Source organism: Leucopleurus acutus, assembly GCF_964270905.1.
Source record: "Leucopleurus acutus genome assembly, chromosome: 3".
Taxonomy (NCBI): domain Eukaryota; kingdom Metazoa; phylum Chordata; class Mammalia; order Artiodactyla; family Delphinidae; genus Leucopleurus; species Leucopleurus acutus.
The window spans coordinates 668,786-687,399 of NC_139145.1; the positions used below are offsets into that span (position 1 = coordinate 668,786).

General features: G+C 63.2%; 2 protein-coding genes across 2 annotated transcripts; both read left to right on the forward strand.

Annotated features, from left to right (window-relative positions):
• Nucleotides 1-894: 894 nt before the first annotated feature.
• On the forward strand, nt 895-6,991 carry WDR18 (WD repeat domain 18; the record flags this gene model as incomplete). Its single annotated transcript, XM_082835565.1, has 10 exons — nt 895-1,137; nt 2,332-2,442; nt 3,645-3,778; nt 4,061-4,202; nt 4,707-4,850; nt 4,939-5,003; nt 5,087-5,211; nt 5,407-5,573; nt 6,283-6,351; nt 6,604-6,991. 10 exons carry the CDS (start codon nt 895-897, stop codon nt 6,733-6,735), a joined length of 1,332 nt encoding a protein of 443 aa, XP_082691691.1. The 3' UTR covers nt 6,736-6,991.
• A 2,901-nt stretch (nt 6,992-9,892) lies between these two features.
• On the forward strand, nt 9,893-18,572 carry GRIN3B (glutamate ionotropic receptor NMDA type subunit 3B; the record flags this gene model as incomplete). The annotated part of the gene is given in 15 exon segments (XM_082836488.1): nt 9,893-10,306; nt 11,906-12,149; nt 12,152-12,454; nt 12,457-12,496; nt 12,759-12,885; nt 12,889-13,791; nt 16,752-16,897; nt 16,970-16,976; nt 16,979-17,087; nt 17,190-17,338; nt 17,669-17,833; nt 17,932-17,990; nt 18,142-18,159; nt 18,192-18,316; nt 18,319-18,572. Coding segments are annotated over 15 exon segments (3,054 nt in total). The 5' UTR covers nt 9,893-9,901.
• Between the last annotated feature and the right edge of the window lie 42 nt (nt 18,573-18,614).

Consider the following 18,614-nt stretch of genomic DNA (forward strand, 5'->3'; position numbering starts at 1 on the left):
CGGTCGGTGGCTCAAGCCTGCCACCTGGCGGCCGGGCCTGGGGCTGCGGAGCCCCAGGCTCCGGGCGCCGTTCCTCCTCCAGGAAGGCCCCTCCTCTGCTCTCCTCTCCACCATCCCCTCCCGGATAGCAGAGCGGGATTGGGGGACGCACCCCGCACCCAGTCTCCCCAATGTTGCTTGTGGGTACGCCGAAGACAGCCGTGAGACCGCGACTCCTGAGCGAAATTCCCCGTTTTCAAAGGTTAACAACTAATTCCACATTTTAAAATGCACTGTTTGTAGACGTGGCCTGCGGCCGGCAGCGCTGACACGAGATTGTTGGGTGCTCCCCAGACAGAGCTCGCGACTTGTTCGACCCGCACCAAGTTGCCGAAATAAAAATGTGGATTTTGTGGCCCCCGAAGAAGAGAGGTCCGGGAGAGGCGGACGATGGATCCGTGAATATGCGTCTAACTACGTTTTGAACACCAGCTACCTGTTATGTTAGGTGCGTAGTCTGTTTTACGTGCAATGTCTCATTCGGGCCTGTGAGGTCGGTATTCAATATACGCACGTTAAAAATAATCACCATCATCATCCGAGAGGTTGAGTGCTTGACCAAAAGCGCCCAGTGGAAATGGCCAACCCAGACCTCCAGGCTCTGAAGCTACTAACTGCTCTCAGGAGACCCTCGGCCTGGGTTTCTCCATCTATTTTTGAAAGAAATCTTCCAAGATCTCTAACCAGGCTGTGCGCCCCTTGATTCTCCGCGGAGCGGGAAAGAAGAGCCCGCCTGATTCACAGGACCCCCTCCCCGAGTCCTGTGCGCACGCTCGGGTCGGCCAGCCGCCGGGAGCCGGGCAACGTGGGCACCGCTCTAGCCGGTAGGGCGCAGTCGCCCGCGTCTCGCTGGTGATGACGCATGTCCTGGGCGGTGGAGAAAGCATGATGGCGGCGCCCGTGGAGGTGGCCGTGTGTACCGACTCGGCGGCCCAGCTGTGGAGCTGCGTCGTGTGGGAGCTGCACTCGGGCGCCAATCTGCTCACATACCGCGGCGGCCAGGCCGGGCCTCGCGGCCTGGCGCTGCTCAATGGCGAGTACTTGCTGGCGGCGCAGCTGGGCAAGAACTATATCAGCGCCTGGGAGCTACAGAGGAAGGTTCGGCGGCGCGCGCCCGGGCGCCGTTGGCGGGATGCGCGGGGCTCAGGGGCCTGGGGTCGGGAGAGAGGGCGGTGGGGGCCGCACGGGCCCTGAACCCCGGTGGGAAGTGGGGAATCCTATTAGGATGCTCTGCGCACGCGCGGGTCTGGGGGCTTTTTGGTGGGGGGAGGGAGCCGCGCGCCCGGCGTCGGTGGGAGCGGTTAGGGCGCTGCGCGCACGCGCTGAGCTGAGGGTGGGCTGCCGCTTGGAGGTGTGGCGGGCGGGCCTCTGGGCAGCCAGCGGTGCGCACGCGCACAAGGAGAGCTGGGTGTGGGTCTCTTAGGGGCCCTGCGCTGGAGCCGGCGTGGGGCGGGAAGTGTAATTGAAAGGAGTTTGCCGTAGGGTTTCCGTGGGCATCGTAGGGTGAAGGTGTGAGGCCTGGGGGAGCCCGCTGAAGGGGAGCCCGGAGACTCGTGTATTTATCACCCCTGAAAAGACGCTTACTTTTTGCCATTAGGGCCCACGGTTTCTCCTACAGAAACTTCGAAATGCAGCCCCTGAAGCTGCTCGCCACGTGTTTTTGCCAGCTGACATCTCTTTCGGCAAGCTCTGTGCTCTGGTTCTGCCTGGTGTGGTACACACACAAACTTGAGAAGTTGTTGCATTTTAGACATTTAGAAACTGACGCTCACGATCCCAGGCGAGACTTCAGGGGATGCAGGACTGGGGCGAAAGCCTAGTGGCCAGACGGTTCCTCTGACCCCCAGTCCAGAGACGCACTGTCTTGCTTTTTAGAAAAAAAAAAAAAATGTATTTATTCGTTTATTCAGCTGTGCCAAGTCTTAGTTGTGGCAGACGGGATCTTCGTTGCCGCGTGCGGGATCTTTAGTTGGGGCATGCGGGATCTAGTTCCCTGGGGACCAAACCTGGACCCGCCCCCCTTCCCGCACTGGGAGCATGGGGAGTTGCAGCGCTGTCTTGCTTTTGAGGAGAATCCACAGGCCTCCACCTCCACCCCCGCCCTGCAAAGCCTCAGCTGGAGCAAATACCCCCCTTCCTGAACCATGGATTGGGTCAAACCACCCCTGTCCCCACTCCTCTTTCTGGTCCTTTTGGACTTACCAGCTGTCTGGGTGCTGCTCCCACTCGCCTCGCTTCCCCCTGCTCGCTCCCTCATCGGGCATGAAACTAAGAACCTTCTTCTTTCTCTAGGACCAGCTTCAGCAGAAGATCATGTGCCCCGGACCGGTCACCTGTCTTACCACGTCGCCCAATGGCCTCTACGTTCTGGCAGGGATCACAGAGAGCATATACCTGTGGGAGGTGAGCATAGGAGCACAGAACCGGGGTGGCGGGCTCAGCTCGCAGGCTGCCAGCTGAGATCACTGACCCAGTTGTCACCGACAGTCTGTTACGTTTGTGGGGGAAGCTCACCTCACTTCTTGCGTAGACAGTGCAGGATCTGAGGCAACAGAACAAGGCCTCTCCTGACCTCGGCACCGGCAGAACGACCTTCCTGGCTGCCCCAGAGATCAGCAAAGAGAACCGACTGTTCTCTGTGGACTGTGTGAGGCCCGAAGATATGAGAGAGAGCTGGTGATCTCACTCCAGGGCTCTTAAACCTCAGTATGTGATTCTGAAACTAAGAGGCCTTGTTCAGGCGCAGGGAGAGAAACTGAGACAGGTCGCCCTGTGGTAGAAATACTCCTTCTTTTCGCTGTCAAGCTGGTGCAGGGGGTGTGGGCAGACATTAGCGGCCCATCCACCGTCAGCAGATGTCTCAGGTGGTTGGCTTCCTTGATGGGGGACACTGTGTGGTCCTGGCTCCCCACCCTCTTGGAGAATTCCTGGCCAGCGTGAGCTGTGGCCACGAGGGGGCGCCCCACGGGGCTGACCGAAGGCTGGCACACAGGCTGGGGGCTTTCTGATGCCTGTATCCGCCTTTTTGTGTAGCCTCTCTCCTTCCTTTTGCGGGGGGTGAGCGGTTGTGTGTCTGTGTCCAGGTGTCCCTCTTAAAGAGACAGTGGCCACTTCGCTCCCACGTCACCTCTTCTGAATTGATTACATTTTCAGAGATTATGTCCTGTTCAAGGGAGGTCACAGGTTCCGGAGGTTGGGCGTGGACACGTGTGTCTGGGGGACACAGTTCAACCTGCGGCAGCATCTGTGCCCCCCGCCAGCCAGTTCGGAAGATGGTGACTTGCAGCTGTGGCTGCAAGGATCGCCCCTGGGTCCAGCCGATCCTGGAGAGACCCTCCCTCACCAGCCCCCCTCGGCCTTGTCCCCTTGCTGACACCTTCCCTGGGGCTGTGTCATCTCACTGGGGACAGGGTGGGAACAGGTGCTCGCAGGATCCAAGGGGGCATGGCCCCGCAGCCTCCCTGTTCACTTCAGAGCCGCTTGGGGCGGGCCCTCCCCCCTCCCCCTCCCCCTCCCCTCCCCCTCCCCCTCCCCCTCCCCCTCCCCCCTCTCCCCTCCCACTCCCCCAGGGCTCCCCGTGACCCGGTGCCCCTCCGCCTCCCCAGGTTTCCACGGGGAACCTTCTGGTCATCCTGAGCCGCCACTACCAGGATGTGTCGTGCCTACAGTTCACGGGGGACAGCAGCCACTTCGTCTCGGGGGGCAAGGACTGCCTGGTGCTGGCTTGGAGCCTCTGCAGGTAGAGCCCCGGCCCTGGCGGCTCCCCATCCGGCTGTAGCCTCTGGCCAGGCGAGGCCTTAACCACGAGGGTGGGGAACCTGCTGTGCAGAGAGGCCAGGCCCCAGGGTGGGAAGGGGCTCCAGGTCAGGTAGGCTGGTGCCAGGAGGACGGGGCCCTGGGCAGCTACCCAGGACTTTTATTCGGGTGAGGGGGCCTGGTTGCTGCCCGGAGACAGGGTATAAAGGCGTCGAGATGTGGGCCGCCCTCCCCGCTGAGGTCCGGCTCCTCCCCACCCCCCAAGCGTGCTGCAGGCAGACCCCTCCCGGACCCCTGCCCCCCGACACGTGTGGTCTCGCCACACCCTCCCCATCACAGACCTGCACTGCGGCTTTGGTGGGCCCCTGGCCCGGGTGGCCACTTCCTCGCTGGACCAGACAGTGAAGGTAGGGCCCTGCCCTGACCCCTGCAGTGGATCTGTGAGCTGAGCCCGGCGGCTGGCGGGTTCCTGGCCCATAGGAACCAGAGCATCATCTCCTCCCGCTGGCTGGTGGCTCCAGACAGCTCTTAATCCCCCGCTGCCTGGGGCCTCAAGGACATCCGGGGGCCGGGGGGGGCGGGGGGGGGCAGTCCAGGCCTGTGTCTGCTTGGAAATTCCCACTTGGCCACTGCACCTGGCAGCTCCTGGCCAAGCCTCAGGGGATTTGAGGGAGTCCTCAGGTCTTCGTCCCTGGTTGGGGCAGTCCAGGGCTGACCTGGTGGTGGCCTGGGGGCTGACAGTAACTGAAGCCAGTGGTGGCGAGGGGTCCCAGCGTGAGAAGCAGGTCCCTCAACCCCCGAGCCCCCCGTGGTGACAGCTCCCGTCTGAGGTTCCTGGGGCATCCAGTCTCCCGGCTGGGCCGCTGCACTCCACTCCGCTCTCAGACCCATGCCCCCGTCCCTGCCCCCAGCTGTGGGAGGTCTCCTCCGGCGAGCTGCTGCTGTCTGTGCTCTTCGACGTGAGCATCATGGCCGTGGCCATGGACCTGGCTGAGCATCACATGTTCTGCGGTGGTAGTGACGGCTCTATCTTCCAGGTCGACCTCTGTACTTGGGTGAGTGGGCGTGGGGGGCGGGCGTGTGCGCGGCTTGGGGCTGAGATGCAGCTGTGCCCTGTGCTCACTGGCCCTCCCGCTTCCGCAGCCCGGGCAGAGAGAGAAGAGCTTCCAGCCGGAGCAGGACCACGGGAAGGTGTTCAGAGGGCACAGGTACAGGGATGGGGTCGACGAGGAGGTGGGGGGGGTCACTGTGCCGCCCTCCCCCGGGCGCCAGGTGACCTGTCTGTCCCCAGGAACCAGGTGACCTGCCTGTCAGTGTCCACGGATGGCAGTGTGCTACTCTCGGGCTCCCACGACGAGACGGTGCGCCTCTGGGATGTGCAGAGCCAGCAGTGCCTCAGGACGGTGGCTCTCAAAGGTGGGCGCACGCAGCCCTCCTGGAGGCCCTGGGCCCGGGAATCCTTGTCTACACGTGGGCGGCCCGGGGCTGGAGCAAGGCCCCAGGGTTTGCCTCGTGGAGGGTGGGGACGGGAATGCACAGGAGTGTCAGGGCCAGGTGGGTGGCTGGAGGGGCGGAGGGCGGGTCCCGATGCTGCCTGCCCGCCCGCCCCAGGCCCCGTGACCAACGCCTGCATCGTGCTGGCGCCCGTCAGCATGCTGAGCTCCGACTGCAGGCCCAGCCTGCCCTTGCCGCACTTCAACAAGCACCTGCTGGGTGCAGAGCATGGGGATGAGCCGCGCCACGGGGGCCTCACGCTGCGCCTGGGCCTCCACCAGCAGGTACGTCTCACCCCCAGCAGGGACCCCCACCCTTGGGCCTCAGCCTCTGCCGTGTGGCTCTGGGTGCCCTTGGGTCGGGTCCTGGTGGGGACCTTCCACATGCTCCTTTGCTGAAGAGGTTTCTCTGCCCTTGTCGTTGAGGTCAGTCTGATGGCTGGTCCCCGGCCTCAGGAAGCCCTGGAACCTTCCAGAGAGGGAGCGGGCCACGCTGCCCTTTGAGAACAACAACAGGGTGGTGTTCCAGGGGCCGATCAGGACCCAGAGGTTGTGCATGGGCAGCCACCTTCTCCAGCTGGGCGGCGGGAGCACTCAGCCCCAGCGCCCATGGGACCCCCTTCATGACGGCCTGCCTGCCCCTCCAGGCCCCTGGGGCCCCTCCCTGCCTGTCCTCAGCGCAGCCAGCCTTGCCCACTGAGGCCAGGCTCTGTCTGCTGTCTCTGTGCCTCGGAGTCACACGAGCCTGCGGGGCTGTCCACACCCCTCCCGGCGGCCTGATGGATGGCTGTGCCAGGCTCCGGGCTGCTGGCCCAGGGCAGCGTGCCCAGACAGGGTCCAGCGAGAGACGGATGGCCTCTGGGCGGCAGCAGGGTCCATCATCTCACAGGGCGGCTGAGCCCTCCCAGGGCTGGAGGCACCAGCCGACCGTTTGTCTGCACGTCCCTCGAGGCTAGATGGGAGTGGCCAGCTAACGCGGCCCCTTCTGTTCCAGGGGTCAGAGCCCAGCTACCTGGAGCGGGCGGAACAGCTGCACGGGGTGATGTGCAGCACGTTGGAGAAGGTGGGAGGGGAGAGGCCCCAAAATGGGGGAGGGGAGGGGCCCAAGATGGGGGCGGGGGCCCAAGATGGGGGCTTGTCCGGAGGGAAGGGCGGCAGGGGGCCTGGGCCTGGGTTGGAAAGGATGCGCCCCCGCCCCACCCTCCGTCATGGACCGTGGGGGCGGTGGCCCTCAGTGCCAGCCTCGCCCCGCTGCCTGCCAGTGGGATGTCTGAGGCCCCCTCCCGCTCTGAGCATTCCACCGCCCCTCCCCCAGAGCGTGCTGGGTGGCCAGGACCAGCTGCGGATCCGCGTGGTAGAGCTGGAGGATGAGGTGCGGAACCTGCGCAAGATCAACCGCGACCTCTTTGACTTCTCCACGCGCATCATCACTCGGCCGGCCAAGTGAGCGCGTGCACCCGACCCCAGCCAAGGGAGGCCCAGTGAGCACGCGCACAGCCCGGACCCGCGCCCGGACCTGCCCCCTGGGCTCCCCCCGGGACCCTCCCGACTGGCTGGCAGAGCCCGAGGCCCGCGCCCATCCTCTGCCAGTGTCCTGTCATTTGGATTTGCCACCCCCACCAGCGGTCATGGTCCAGTGTTGACCCGCTGTCCTTCCGTGACCTCCCATGTCATGTTGGTGCTGTGCCACATCTAACAAAAGAGCTGAAATCCTGCCTCTCGGCCTCCTTGTGCCCACGCCGGGCTCAGGGCCCCGGTGGCGGGACCTGCCTCAGGGAACTCGCCATAGCCATCACAGCGTCCGAGTTTCAGATCTAGTGTCGAGAAGCCTTGGTTCTCACCTCTTAACTCACCTGCTGCCCCGGTGCCTTTCCATGACCCAGAGGCCATGCCACCAGTGGGACAGGGCAGGGGCATCCTGGGAGCTGCAGGACGAGGTCCCCAGGGGCAGGAGTGACTCAGGGACGGCAGTGCAGTCACACTGGTCCCGTCACCCCAACCTGGGTCAGGGCAGCTGGCTCTGGGGTGGCAGCCAGTTCTGGGCCAGGGTCATCTTGACCAGAACCTTGTTGGTGTCAGGGGCCGGAGGGAAGCCAGGCCCTACCCCCACTGCTCAGGGGAGACAGGGACACTGCCAGCTGGCACCCGGAGCCCAGCCGAGAGGTGGGCCCTGAGGCTGCCCATGGAACCTTCCAGAAAGCTGTCCCCAAATGACAGTCTGCTTAATGGTTCAGAAAATCCGCATGACTTAGCAGGTGCTGTAATGACCTCGGCTGGGGGCCAGCGCCTGGTTCATATCTTTAGCTAGTGGGCATCCCTGCTGGGGCTCTGCACCCACCCTCATGGCCCGCCTTGCGCAGGGAGCTGCCAGGTGAGGAGTCCTGCTGGCTGATAGGGTCCACGTTGTAGGTGCAGCCCCTGGGCCGCTGGTGGATCCCAAGAAGTGAGGCGGGGTGGGGGTGGGGGTCGCGAGGCAGCCTGTCAGAGCAGAGCTGGGGATTGGAGCTGCGCCCTCCTCCCCAGAGCACCCAGGGCTGTTTTCCTGTCTGCAGTGTGCACCCAGTCCGTCCTCACCCCCTTGGTTTCCAGAGGGTCCGGAAGATGATGAGAGGGCCTCAGAATTGGGCTGAGATTCCCCTGGGGCCAAGAGCCACCTCACCTGCCCGGGCCCCTCGTGCCCTGGCCCTGGTGGGGGGTCCCTGGCGGCCCTGGTGCCGAGCCTGGGGCATGCTGCCCCACGCCCCCAGCTGTCTGCACTTGCCCGGTGATTCAGTGGCTTGGAAGGAGATGCCAGTTTTTGAGGCCCCGGTGTTGCTCTTTGTCTGGTGGAGTCCCAGGCAGGAGCTGGCAGGTGGCCACGAGATGGGCTGGGGATCACCCAATGTCTGGCAGCCACCTCCTGGGCTCTGGGTTTTTCCCTGGGGAGCAGGGGTATTGTTCTCATTGCCTTGCACCTTCCGCTGCCGCCTTGGGTCCTGGGGTTCCTCCTGGCTCATCTGCCACACCTATGGCTGGGGGTGAGGGTAGGCACCCCTGGGTGGGGTCCCCACCCCTGGGGCTGTCATTTTAATGACTCAGCCCTGAAGAGGGGGTTGCCTGGCTGGGCCTGGGAAGATCCTCCAGTTGACACGCAACTGTCTTTGCCCACGCTGTCCCTGCCACCTGTCCTTGCGGGCCTGCAAGGTCTCCTGTCCCCCTTCCGCGGGCCGTGCCGAGGGAGTTCACTGGAGGTCAGCTGGCGGGAGCTGGTTGCAGAGAAGGTTGCTGGTGGGCCGTGAAGGCTGGAGCCCGTTTGCCTCTCTCCCTGAAATCTCTACGTGGCCCCGGGCAAGCCACACCTGGCCCCGAGGCTCCGTGTCATCTGTAAAAGGGAACGTACACCACCTCGGCTTGCGGGGAGCCTTCAGGAGCTGGTGTGCAGCTGAGCAGGTGTGTCACAGGCACCAGGCACACGGCCAGTAATGCCGTCTGTAAGAACCTGTAGAAGCACAATTTGACCCTGAATCCTGGTCCATCACTGCCAGAGGGGCAGGTGCAGGCGGCACCCAGCATTCACAGACGACTCCTGCATGTGCGCTGAGTTTATGTGAACCGCAGTGACACACCGCCTCTCACCCACCAGGACAGCTGCTATTTAAGAAACAAAACGTGTCAGGAGGCGGTGGAGAAATCTGAGCCCTTGTGCACTGCTGGTGGGAAGGTGAAATGGTACAGCCGCTGTGGTCAATAGTCTGGAGGACTATTAATTAATTAAATGTGGAATCTAATTAATTAAATTAATTAATTAATTAAATGTGGAATCACCATACGCTCCAGCAATCCCCCTCCTGAGTGCATCCTCCAAAGAAATTAAAGCAAGAGACTTGAGATGTTTGCACGCTCGTGTTCACAGCAATGTGATTCACAACAGCCAAAAGGTGGAGATAACCCAAGTCGCCATTGACAGATGATAAAACAGTGTGGTCCATTCACACAAGGGAATATTATTCAGCCTTAAAAAGGAAGGAGATTCTGACACCTGCTACAACAGGGATGAACGTTGAGGGCATGATGCTCAGTGAGAGAAGCCAGACACAGGACAAATACTGTTTGATTCCCCTCACGGGGGTCCCTGGGGGGGGGGTCACATCCACAGAGACAGGAAGTAGACGGTGGGGGCCAGGGGCTGGGGGAGGGGGTGGGGAGTCAGGGTTTCATGGGGACAGAGCTTCAGTTTGGGAAGATGAGAAAGTTCTAGAGGTGATGGTTGCACAACGTGAATGTGCTTAATGCCACCAAGCTGTGCACTTAAAAATGATTCAAATGGTGAACTTTACATTATGTATATTTTACCACAATTAAGGAAAAAACCTTGTTTGTGTCCACTTGTTTGATGTGCAGGGTAGCTGGGAGGTCAGAACTACTACCATTGAGCTTGTAAAGACGCCTCCTTAGTGGGCTGCCTGGCACTGGGGGACCGGCAGGGGGGAGGGCGGGCGCAGGTGGGCGGGCTCGAGTAGGGAGGGAGGTGCCGGCCCGGCGGGGGCGGGGAGGAGCGGCGGGGGCGACCGAGATCCCGCCTCCCGCGGTGCGACCCGCGGCTCCGCCCCGCGGCGCCCGCCGGCAACTTTGGGATGGAGTTTGTGCGGGCGCTGTGGCTCGGCCTGGCGCTAGCGCTGGGGCCGGGGCCCGCCGGGGGCCACCCGCACCCGTGCGGCGTCCTGGCGCGCCTGGGGGGCTCGGTGCGCCTGGGCGCCCTCCTGCCCCGCGCGCCCGCCGCCCGCGCCCGCGCCGCCCTGGCGCCGCGGCTGCCGCACAACCTGAGCCTGGAGCTGGCGGCCGCCGCGCCCCCCTCCCGCGACCCCGCCTCGCTGGCCCGCGGCGTGTGCCAGGCGCTGGCGGCCTCGGGCGTGGCGGCCGTGCTAGCCTTCCCCGAGGCGCGGCCCGAGCTGCTGCAGTTGCACTTCCTGGCGGCGGCCACCGAGACCCCCGTGCTCAGCGTGCTGCGGCGGGAGGCCCGCGCTCCGCTCGGATCCCCGGTACGCGCGGACGCCGGGGTCAGGACGTGCGGGGACCCGGGGTCGGGACGGGAGAGACCCTGGGACGCTCTTGGAGCGCGGGGCCCGGGGGTCCGGATAGCTGAGTCCTTGGGACGCGCGGGCCTCAGAGTCTGGACCCTAAATGCAAGAGTCCGGATGCGGGGAGACTGGGAGTCCGGATGACAGAGGCCCAGGGACGGCCCTCGGGTTAGCGGAACCTGGACGCCTGAACCCCGGGTGTCCCCGGAGATCAGGGACCCGGAATGGGAGGCGGGAGCCCAGGGAGGCAGGGACCTAGAGCCACGGAACCCCGCGGCTCGGGAACCCCGCGGGATACCTCTGAACCCCAGATGGCGGATCCCACAGGACGCTTCCCTGGGCTTTGGCGGTGGAGTCCCACTAGCAGCGCGGCCCCCTTCCCCGGTCAGGTCACAGGGTGCCTCCGGATTCCCACCAAGCAGGGCCGCGGGGCTGGGATGGGGAAGCGGGTCTCCCTCTCTCCAGGGTCTGCAGTTTCAGGGGCTGCGGCTGGGGACTTTCCTCCTGCCAGGATCCTACCAGAGGCCCTCGAGGCCGAGGCTACCCACACCCCACAGCCTCCTTGATGGCCTTCTCAGTTCCCCAGGGCCACCCTATCTCTCCTAAACCCTCCATCCTCCTCCACCCTATCCTCGTCCTTGGAGTTTATTCTCTTTTCTTAATTACACCCCCAGGCTGGAATTTGGGTCGAATAAGAAGAGAATGGGACAAGGAGGAGAGAAGGGTGACTGGCAGAGCTCTGGGGACCCCAGGGAAAGAACCCCCTCCCAGGGCCAGCAGGGAGGGGCCCAACGCTGGGACATGGGGTCTGGAAGGGGGCCTGCCTCTCTCCAAACCCACCTTGAAGCCCCCACAGGCCTTCCTTCTCCTGAGGGCGGGGAGACCCTGACCCTAGAGGAGGCCTGGGTCTCATTAACCCCCTCTGTCCTTGATCCCCTCCCGGTGGGAGAGATGCAGGACCCAAATCCATGCCTGTGGCGCCCTCTGCAGCCGGATCCAGGAACTGCACCCTCTGCAGTTGGACCTGTCAGGCTTTGGAGGGGGTACTACTGGCTTGCCCCGCCGCCCCGCGGGAGACTGAGCAGCAGCCCCCAGCCTTTCCCCCTGCACTCAGCACCCTGTCCCCACACGGACAACACCCTGCCTACATTAGGTGTCTGGCAAAGCTCTCTCGTCCTTCCCATGCTCAAAGCAAATTCAGGAGAACTTTCTGGGTCCCTGAGCACGGAGGGGGGGGCCCTCAGTCCCTAGCTTGCCTCATAAGTCTGAATAGAGGTGGGGTAGTGGAGCTGGGTTTTGAAGGATGTGTAGGAGTTGGCTGTCATAGATGGGAAAAGGTATTCCAGCTGGGGAATGCAAAAAGCCTCAGGCCAGGGCCGGGCTTTGTGCTGATGGCGATGGGGAGCCACAGAAGGGGTTAGAGCAGGTGTGGGGCTGGAAAGAAGCAAGCACGAGGTCCAGTTATCAAGGTGTCATGCGTTTATTGAACATGTACAGATGGAGTGGGAAGAGTGTGGTGGGACACTGAGTTTGCTAGCCCTGTGACCACCCCTCTGCCAGAACCCCTTCCACCTGCAGCTGGACTGGGCCAGCCTTCTGGAGACTCTGCTGGACGTGCTGGTGTCAGTGCTGCAGGCGCACAGCTGGGAGGACGTTGGCCTGGTGCTCTGCCGCGTGCGGGACCCTGGAGGCCTTGTGGCCCTGTGGACAAGCTGGGCGGGCCGGGCTCCGAAGCTCGTGCTGGACCTGAGCAGGCCGGACCCGAGCGATGCAGGGCTGCGGACCCGCCTGGCCCCACTGGGGGTGCCCGGGGGGGAACGGCCCCAGTCCCCGTGGCCGTACTCCTGGGTTGCAACGAGGCCGGCGCCCGGCAGGTGCTGCAGGCCGCACCCCCCGGGCCCCGCTGGCTGCTGGGCACGCCGCTGCCCGCCAAGGCACTCCCCACCGAAGGCCTGCCGCCTGGGCTGCTGGCGTTGGGCGAGGTCGCTCGGCCCCCGCTGGAAGCCGCCATCCACGACGCGGTGGAATTAGTGGCCCGCGCGCTGGGCAGTGCGGCCCGCGTGCAGGCGGAGCGTGCCCTCCTCCCCGCCATGATCAACTGCAATGACCTGCCGCTGCCCGGCCCCAGTCCTCCGGCCGCCTCTTGGCACGGTGAGCGGGGACCCTGCTGCAGGAAGCCGTGTGTGTGGCTTTGTAAGAAGCGGGAAGGGAGGCCCCACCTGAGCCTCTCAACTGGGCTTTGGGCTGGGCCATCGCCCCAGCCCTCAGGGCGTGGGTACCCCGGCTGGGAAGGGGATCTGGAGTAGGGGGTACAGCAGCATCCCCCGTGGCCCGGTGTGTCTAAGGCGGAGCGATAGGTCTCACCTCGGCGGAGGCATCCCTCCGCCACACTGATGCCGCCCACCCCCACCAGGTTCCTGGCCAACACGTCCTTCCGGGGCCACACGGGGCCGGTGTGGGTGACCGGCTCCTCGCAGGTGCACATCTCCCGGCGCTTCCGCGTGTGGAGCCTCCGCCGGGACCCGCGGGGCGCCCCGGCCTGAGCCACGGTGGGCCTGTGGCAGGACGGGCGGCTGGAGTCAGAGGCAGGGGGCGCGGCCGGTTGGCCCCCACCCCCGCCGGAAGCCCGGGCGCGGCCCAAGCTGCGCGTGGTGACGCTGGTGGAGCACCCGTTCGTGTTCGCCCGCGAGCCGGACGGGGACGGTCGGTGCCCGGCGGGGCAGCTGTGCCTGGCCCCCGGCACCAACGACTCGGCCGCCCTGGACGCGCACTTCGCCGCGCTGGCCGACGGCTCGGCGCCCCACGCACTGCGCAGGTGCTGCTACGGCTACTGCATCGACCTGCTGGAGCTCCTGGCGGAGGACGCGCCCTTCGACTTCGAGCTGTACATCGTGGGCGACGACAAGTACGGTGCGCTGCGCGACGGCCGCTGGACCGGCCTGGTGGGCGACCTGCTGGCCGGCCGGGCGCACATGGCTGTCACCAGCGTCAGCATCAATTCAGCCCGCTCGCAGGTGGTGGACTTCACCAGCCCCTTCTTCTCCACCAGCCTGGGCATCATGGTGCGCGCGCGGGACACGGCGTCGCCCATCGGCGCCTTCACGTGGCCGCTGCACTCGTCCATGTGGCTGGGCGTCTTCACCGCGCTGCACCTGACTGCGCTCTTCCTCATTCTCTACGAGTGGCGCAGCCCCTTCGGCCTCACGCCCCGCGGCCGCAACCGGGGCACCGTGTTCTCCTACTCCTCTGCCCTCAACCTCTGCTACGCCATCCTCTTTGGACGCACAGTGTCCAGTAAGACACCCAAGTGCCCCACGGGCCGCCTCCTCATGAACCTATGGGCCATCTTCTGCCTGCTCGTGCTGTCCAGCTACACGGCCAACCTGGCCGCCGTCATCATCGGGGACAAGACGTTTGAGGAGCTCTCGGGGATCCACGACCCTAAGGTGCGTGGCCATGGGGTTTCAGGGGTCAGAGCCCGGAGGTCACCCCCGCCCCCAGTCCCCACCCAGTAGAGAGCGGCCATCTGCTCCCACAAACTCATGTTGAACCCAGCTGGGACAAAACAGGCGAGGCTGCTGGTGAGAATCAAGACAGAGAAACAAAGTAGATGGTGTGTGATTTGGTGATAAAGTTCCAGGGAGGAAAATTAGGGTGGGGACACAGGGAACACTGGGGAGGGGTGATTTCTCAAATGGGGGTCAGGAATTCCTCTGGGAGAGGTGATAGGTGAGGGACTTTTATGTAGATATCAGGGAGGAATATGGTAAGCAGAGGAGGCAGCCTGTGCAAAGGCCCTGGGACAGGATTGTGCTTGGCAGGTTGGAGGAACAGCAAGGAGGCCTGTGTGTGTCTGGAGCGGAGTGAGTGAAGGGGAGAGGGGGGAGAGGGGGGAGGCGAGAGCAGGGAGGGGGATGGGGCAGGTCATGCAGGGCCTGCACATGTGGGAGGACCTGGGCCTCCACAGAAGCTCCCTTTAGACAGAACTTTCACCAGGAGTCCTGGAGGGCTGTGGGCAGAGCAGGGCATGCCCCAGCCTACATATTTTTCTCTTTTAATGAAAAACTTTTAATATTCTGGAGTAGGGAGCAAGGCCCACGATGAATGAACCCATTGCTCGGCTCCAAAGTCAACTCCTGACCAGTTTCGTCCATGCACCAGCCATAGCCGCTGGGTTACCATGAGGGAAATCCCAGGCCTCCTATCATTTTGTCATGAGTATTCTGGGAACTTAAACATCAGGCAGCCATTTTTCTCAGTTGTCTTTTTTTTTTTTTTTTTTTCCCACGGTTTGTTTGAATCTGGATCCAAAATGTACAGACCCCGAGGAAGGTAGAAACCTCCTTGTTACCAGGCCCAAACTTGGGTCCACTCACCTGCAGTCAGTAAAGCCAATCTACTGACACAGGGTCCTGGTGAAGGAAAGCGCAGTGTTTATTGCAGATAAAGCAAGGAGTCTGCGCAGCTAGTGCTTAAGACCTGAACCCCTGGATGGCTTTCAGGGAAAGGTTTATTTTTGTTTGTTTGTTTTTTAATTTTTATTTAAGTATTGGGGAAAGGTTTTTAAAGAGCGGGTGAGGGAGGGGGGTTGGGGTGTGTGTGATTAGCTCCTGGATGTTCTGATGGGTTGGTGGTGAAGTAATTAGGAGTCAACATCATCAACCTTCTGGCTCCAATCAGTCTGGGGTCTACATGCTTGTGGGCAGCATGCAGTTAACTTCTTCCACCTGGTGGGGGTTTCAGTGTCTGCAAAAGAGCTCAAAGGATCTGGCTCAATTTTTTTTTTTTTTTTCCCATGCCGCATGGCATGCAGGATCTCAGTTCCCCAACCAGGGATTGAACCCATGCCCCCTGCAGTGGAAGCACTGAGCCTTACCCACTGGACCGCCAGGGAAGTTCACTGGCTCAGAATATTATCTACAGCCCTTAAGAAGGAATGAAAATTCCTTGACTTTAATGGCTAAACTATTATTATTATTTTGTCTTGTTTGACTGTTTTCCTTTGTTTCTGCATTTTCTCACTTATCTGATTAAATTTATTCTTTGGAACTCGGGGAAGGCCTAGGAGACTAAAGTTTTTCTACAGACAAGAGGCAGGCAGAGGACCAGGTGGGGGTCTGTCCCGGGAAGGCCCCATGGGGCCATCTGGACGCTCCATCTTTTTGTTCACTAGCGATTTGTTGGAGAAGTTGTTTTTTCTCCTGCAGCATCTCCCAGTGTTTGGATCTAGCTGCTCTCGTCCCCTGCTTCTCCCCCACCCCAGTGTCCTCTGTTAAACCAGTAATGAGACCTAGATGCTTGCTGTCCCGTGGGCCAGCCACTCTCCACATGTGGCTACTTTTTTAAAATAATTTTTTTAAATAATTTTTTTTTTTTTTTTGGCTGTATTGCGTCTTTGTTTCTGCGTGCAGGCTTCTCATTGCGGTGGCTTCTCTTGTTGCGGAATATAGGCTCTAGGTGCGCGGGCTCAGTAGTTGTGGTGCACGGGCTTAGTTGCTTCCCGGCATGTGGGACAGAACCCGTGTCCCCCGCATTGGCAGGTGGATTCTTAACCAATGCACCACCAGGGAAGTCCCGTGGCTACTATTTAAATTGATTTAATTGAAAGCACTCAACAGCCACTTGAGAACAGCACAGGTGTAAAGCATTTCCTTCCCCAGAAAGTTCTAGATGGCCCTGCCTGCCTCAGGTCTGGCTTCTCGGAAGTGCTGTAGCCCCGACAAGGAGGCCCTGGTCAGGTGGCCTCAGCAGCCACTCATGCTTTGCTTTAGGGAGGTTGCACAGCCGGAGAGCCCAGGGCTGAGGGGGCAGCGCTGGTGCAGGAGGAATGGGGGATGGGGGCCTTGGGTGGGGGCTGCGGAGGGGCGAGCACCGGGCAGGTCCAGGGTGTCCGGAGGGCAGCGCCCACAGGATCTGCAGGTGGACGGGACGTGGAGATGAGAGACGCAGAGGCGGGCAGAGGAGGGAGAGCGACTGCGGTGGGAAGGTGTGGGGTGGCTCGAGAGTGGGTCTTGGACGCGGTGAGCTTGGGGTTCCCGGGGGACCCTAAGGAGAGACGCAGCGGGTGTGGCGGAGGCGGAAGTGTGGAGTTAAGGGCCTGGAGATGGACGTGCGGGTTTTAGAACATTTTCAACTGGGCGGTCCTGCCCCCAGGGGACACTGGGCCATGTCCTGGCACATCTGTGGTTGTCAGACTAGGGCAGGGGGCTCCTGGCATCTAGGGGCCAGGGATGCTGTTCCACACCCCACGGAGCCCAAGACAGCCCCCCAGAGATGACGTGGCCCACGTCAGCTGGTTGGGAGCCCTGGGCCTGGGTGCTCCGGGCTGGCAGACGGACGGGGGTGGGGGAGAGCCGGGCTGGGATCAAGGGCCCCCCACAGGCGCTGACCGGGCGCTGGCCCGCAGCTGCACCACCCGTCCCAGGGTTTCCGCTTTGGAACCGTGTGGGAAAGCAGCGCCGAGGCCTACGTCAAGAAAAGCTTCCCGGAGGTGTACGCACACGTGCGGCGCCACAGTGCGCCCACCACGCCCCACGGCGTCGCCATGCTGACGTAAGGGGGGCGCGCGGGGCGGGGCCAGGCGGGCGGGGATGCTCACCCCGTCCCCGTCCCCCTCCCGGGCAGAAGCGACCCCCCCCCAAGCTCAACGCCTTCATCATGGACAAGTCGCTCCTGGACTACGAGGTGTCCATCGACGCGGACTGCAGACTGCTGACCGTGGGCAAGCCTTTCGCCATCAAGGGTGAGCGGCCCCCGGGACCAGTGACCTGCGGGCTCCAGGCGGGCACAGCTCCTGTGGGTCTGCGTCCAGCCCAGTCCCAACCCAACGCCCGGCCTCCCCCAGGCTATGGCATCGGACTCCCCCGGAATTCGCCGCTCACCACCAACCTGTCCGAGTTCGTCAGCCGCTACAAGTCCTCCGGCTTCATCGACCTCCTCCACAAGTGGTACAAGATGGTGCCTTGTGGCAAGCGGGTCTTCGCCGTTACAGAGGTAGGGCAGGCCCGGGACGCAGGGTGGGGTAGGCATGGGGGGCTCTGCGCCTGTGTGTCCTTCACCAAGGTGACCAACCCCTGCTCGTTCCCAAGACTGTGTGTTTGCCTGCTTTTCTGCACCCTGTTCATCCTCCAAAACCCCAGTTCCAGTGGCCTTTCTTCTGTGACACCTCACCTCTGAAAATGGAGCCCTAGCCTTCCAATCCGGCTCCACAGCCCCAGGCCCTTCTCCCTGGCCCAACCTCTGCCCCCACCCCCGTCCAAGGCCAGGGCTCCCCAACGGTCTGCCATGACCAGGAGGGGTTTTGTGCCTGCGTCCTGCCCGCAGATCCTCCAGATGGGCATCTACCACTTCTCGGGACTCTTCATGCTGCTCTGCCTGGGCCTGGGCAGTGCTCTGCTCAGCTCGCTGGGGGAGCACGTCTTCTACCGCCTGGCGCTGCCGCGCATCCGAAGGGGCAACAAGCTGCAGTACTGGCTGCACACGAGCCAGGTGAGGAGCGGGGGCTGCGGGGTGGAGGGAGGGGGGAGGGCGTGCAGGATGGCCTGCTGCTGACCCGACCCCGACGCGACTTCTGTCTTGGCTCCTAGAGAATCCATCGCGCCCTCAACACGGAGCCGCCCGACGGGCAGGAGGAGCCGGAGCCGAGGTAAGGGGCCCTGGGGGCCGCTCTCCACCCCAGCAACTCCCATCCCCGCCCTCCAGCCCCGACAGGCTGGATGGACCCCGGGGTCACCAGTCCCAAAGGGCAGAGTGGGACTGTGGGTAGGACGCAGCTGCCCAGCCCCATCCGTCCCCAGGGGTCTCGAGGAGCCGCAGCAGGACACTGGCCGCCCCCGCCGGCCCGGGTGGGCTGGACATGGGTGCGCCGGGCCTCGGTGAGGGAGTGTCGCGCGCACTTCCTGCTGGAGCCGGCCGTGGCTGCCACCGCTGCCACCACTCCCGTTGAGGATGCCCCAGACGCGGATGGGGATGCGGGGATGCGGCCGGGCCGCCCGGGGTCCCCGTCTGGCTCTGCTCCAACGGCCGCCTGCCCGCCGAGCTGTTCTCAGGCGCCCCACGCCCTGGGGAGCTAGAACAGCTGGAGCAGCGCATCGCAGGCGCACGCGAGAGGCTCCGCCAGGCGCTGGTGCAGCGCGGGCAGCTCCTCGCCCAGCTCAGGGATGGTGCCCGCCACGGGCCGCGCAGCCGGCTCCAGGCCTCCGAGGAAGCACCCGTGGCCGCCCAGTGACGCAGGACCAGGCCCTCCTCCACCTGCAGCGGGGGCTCCGAG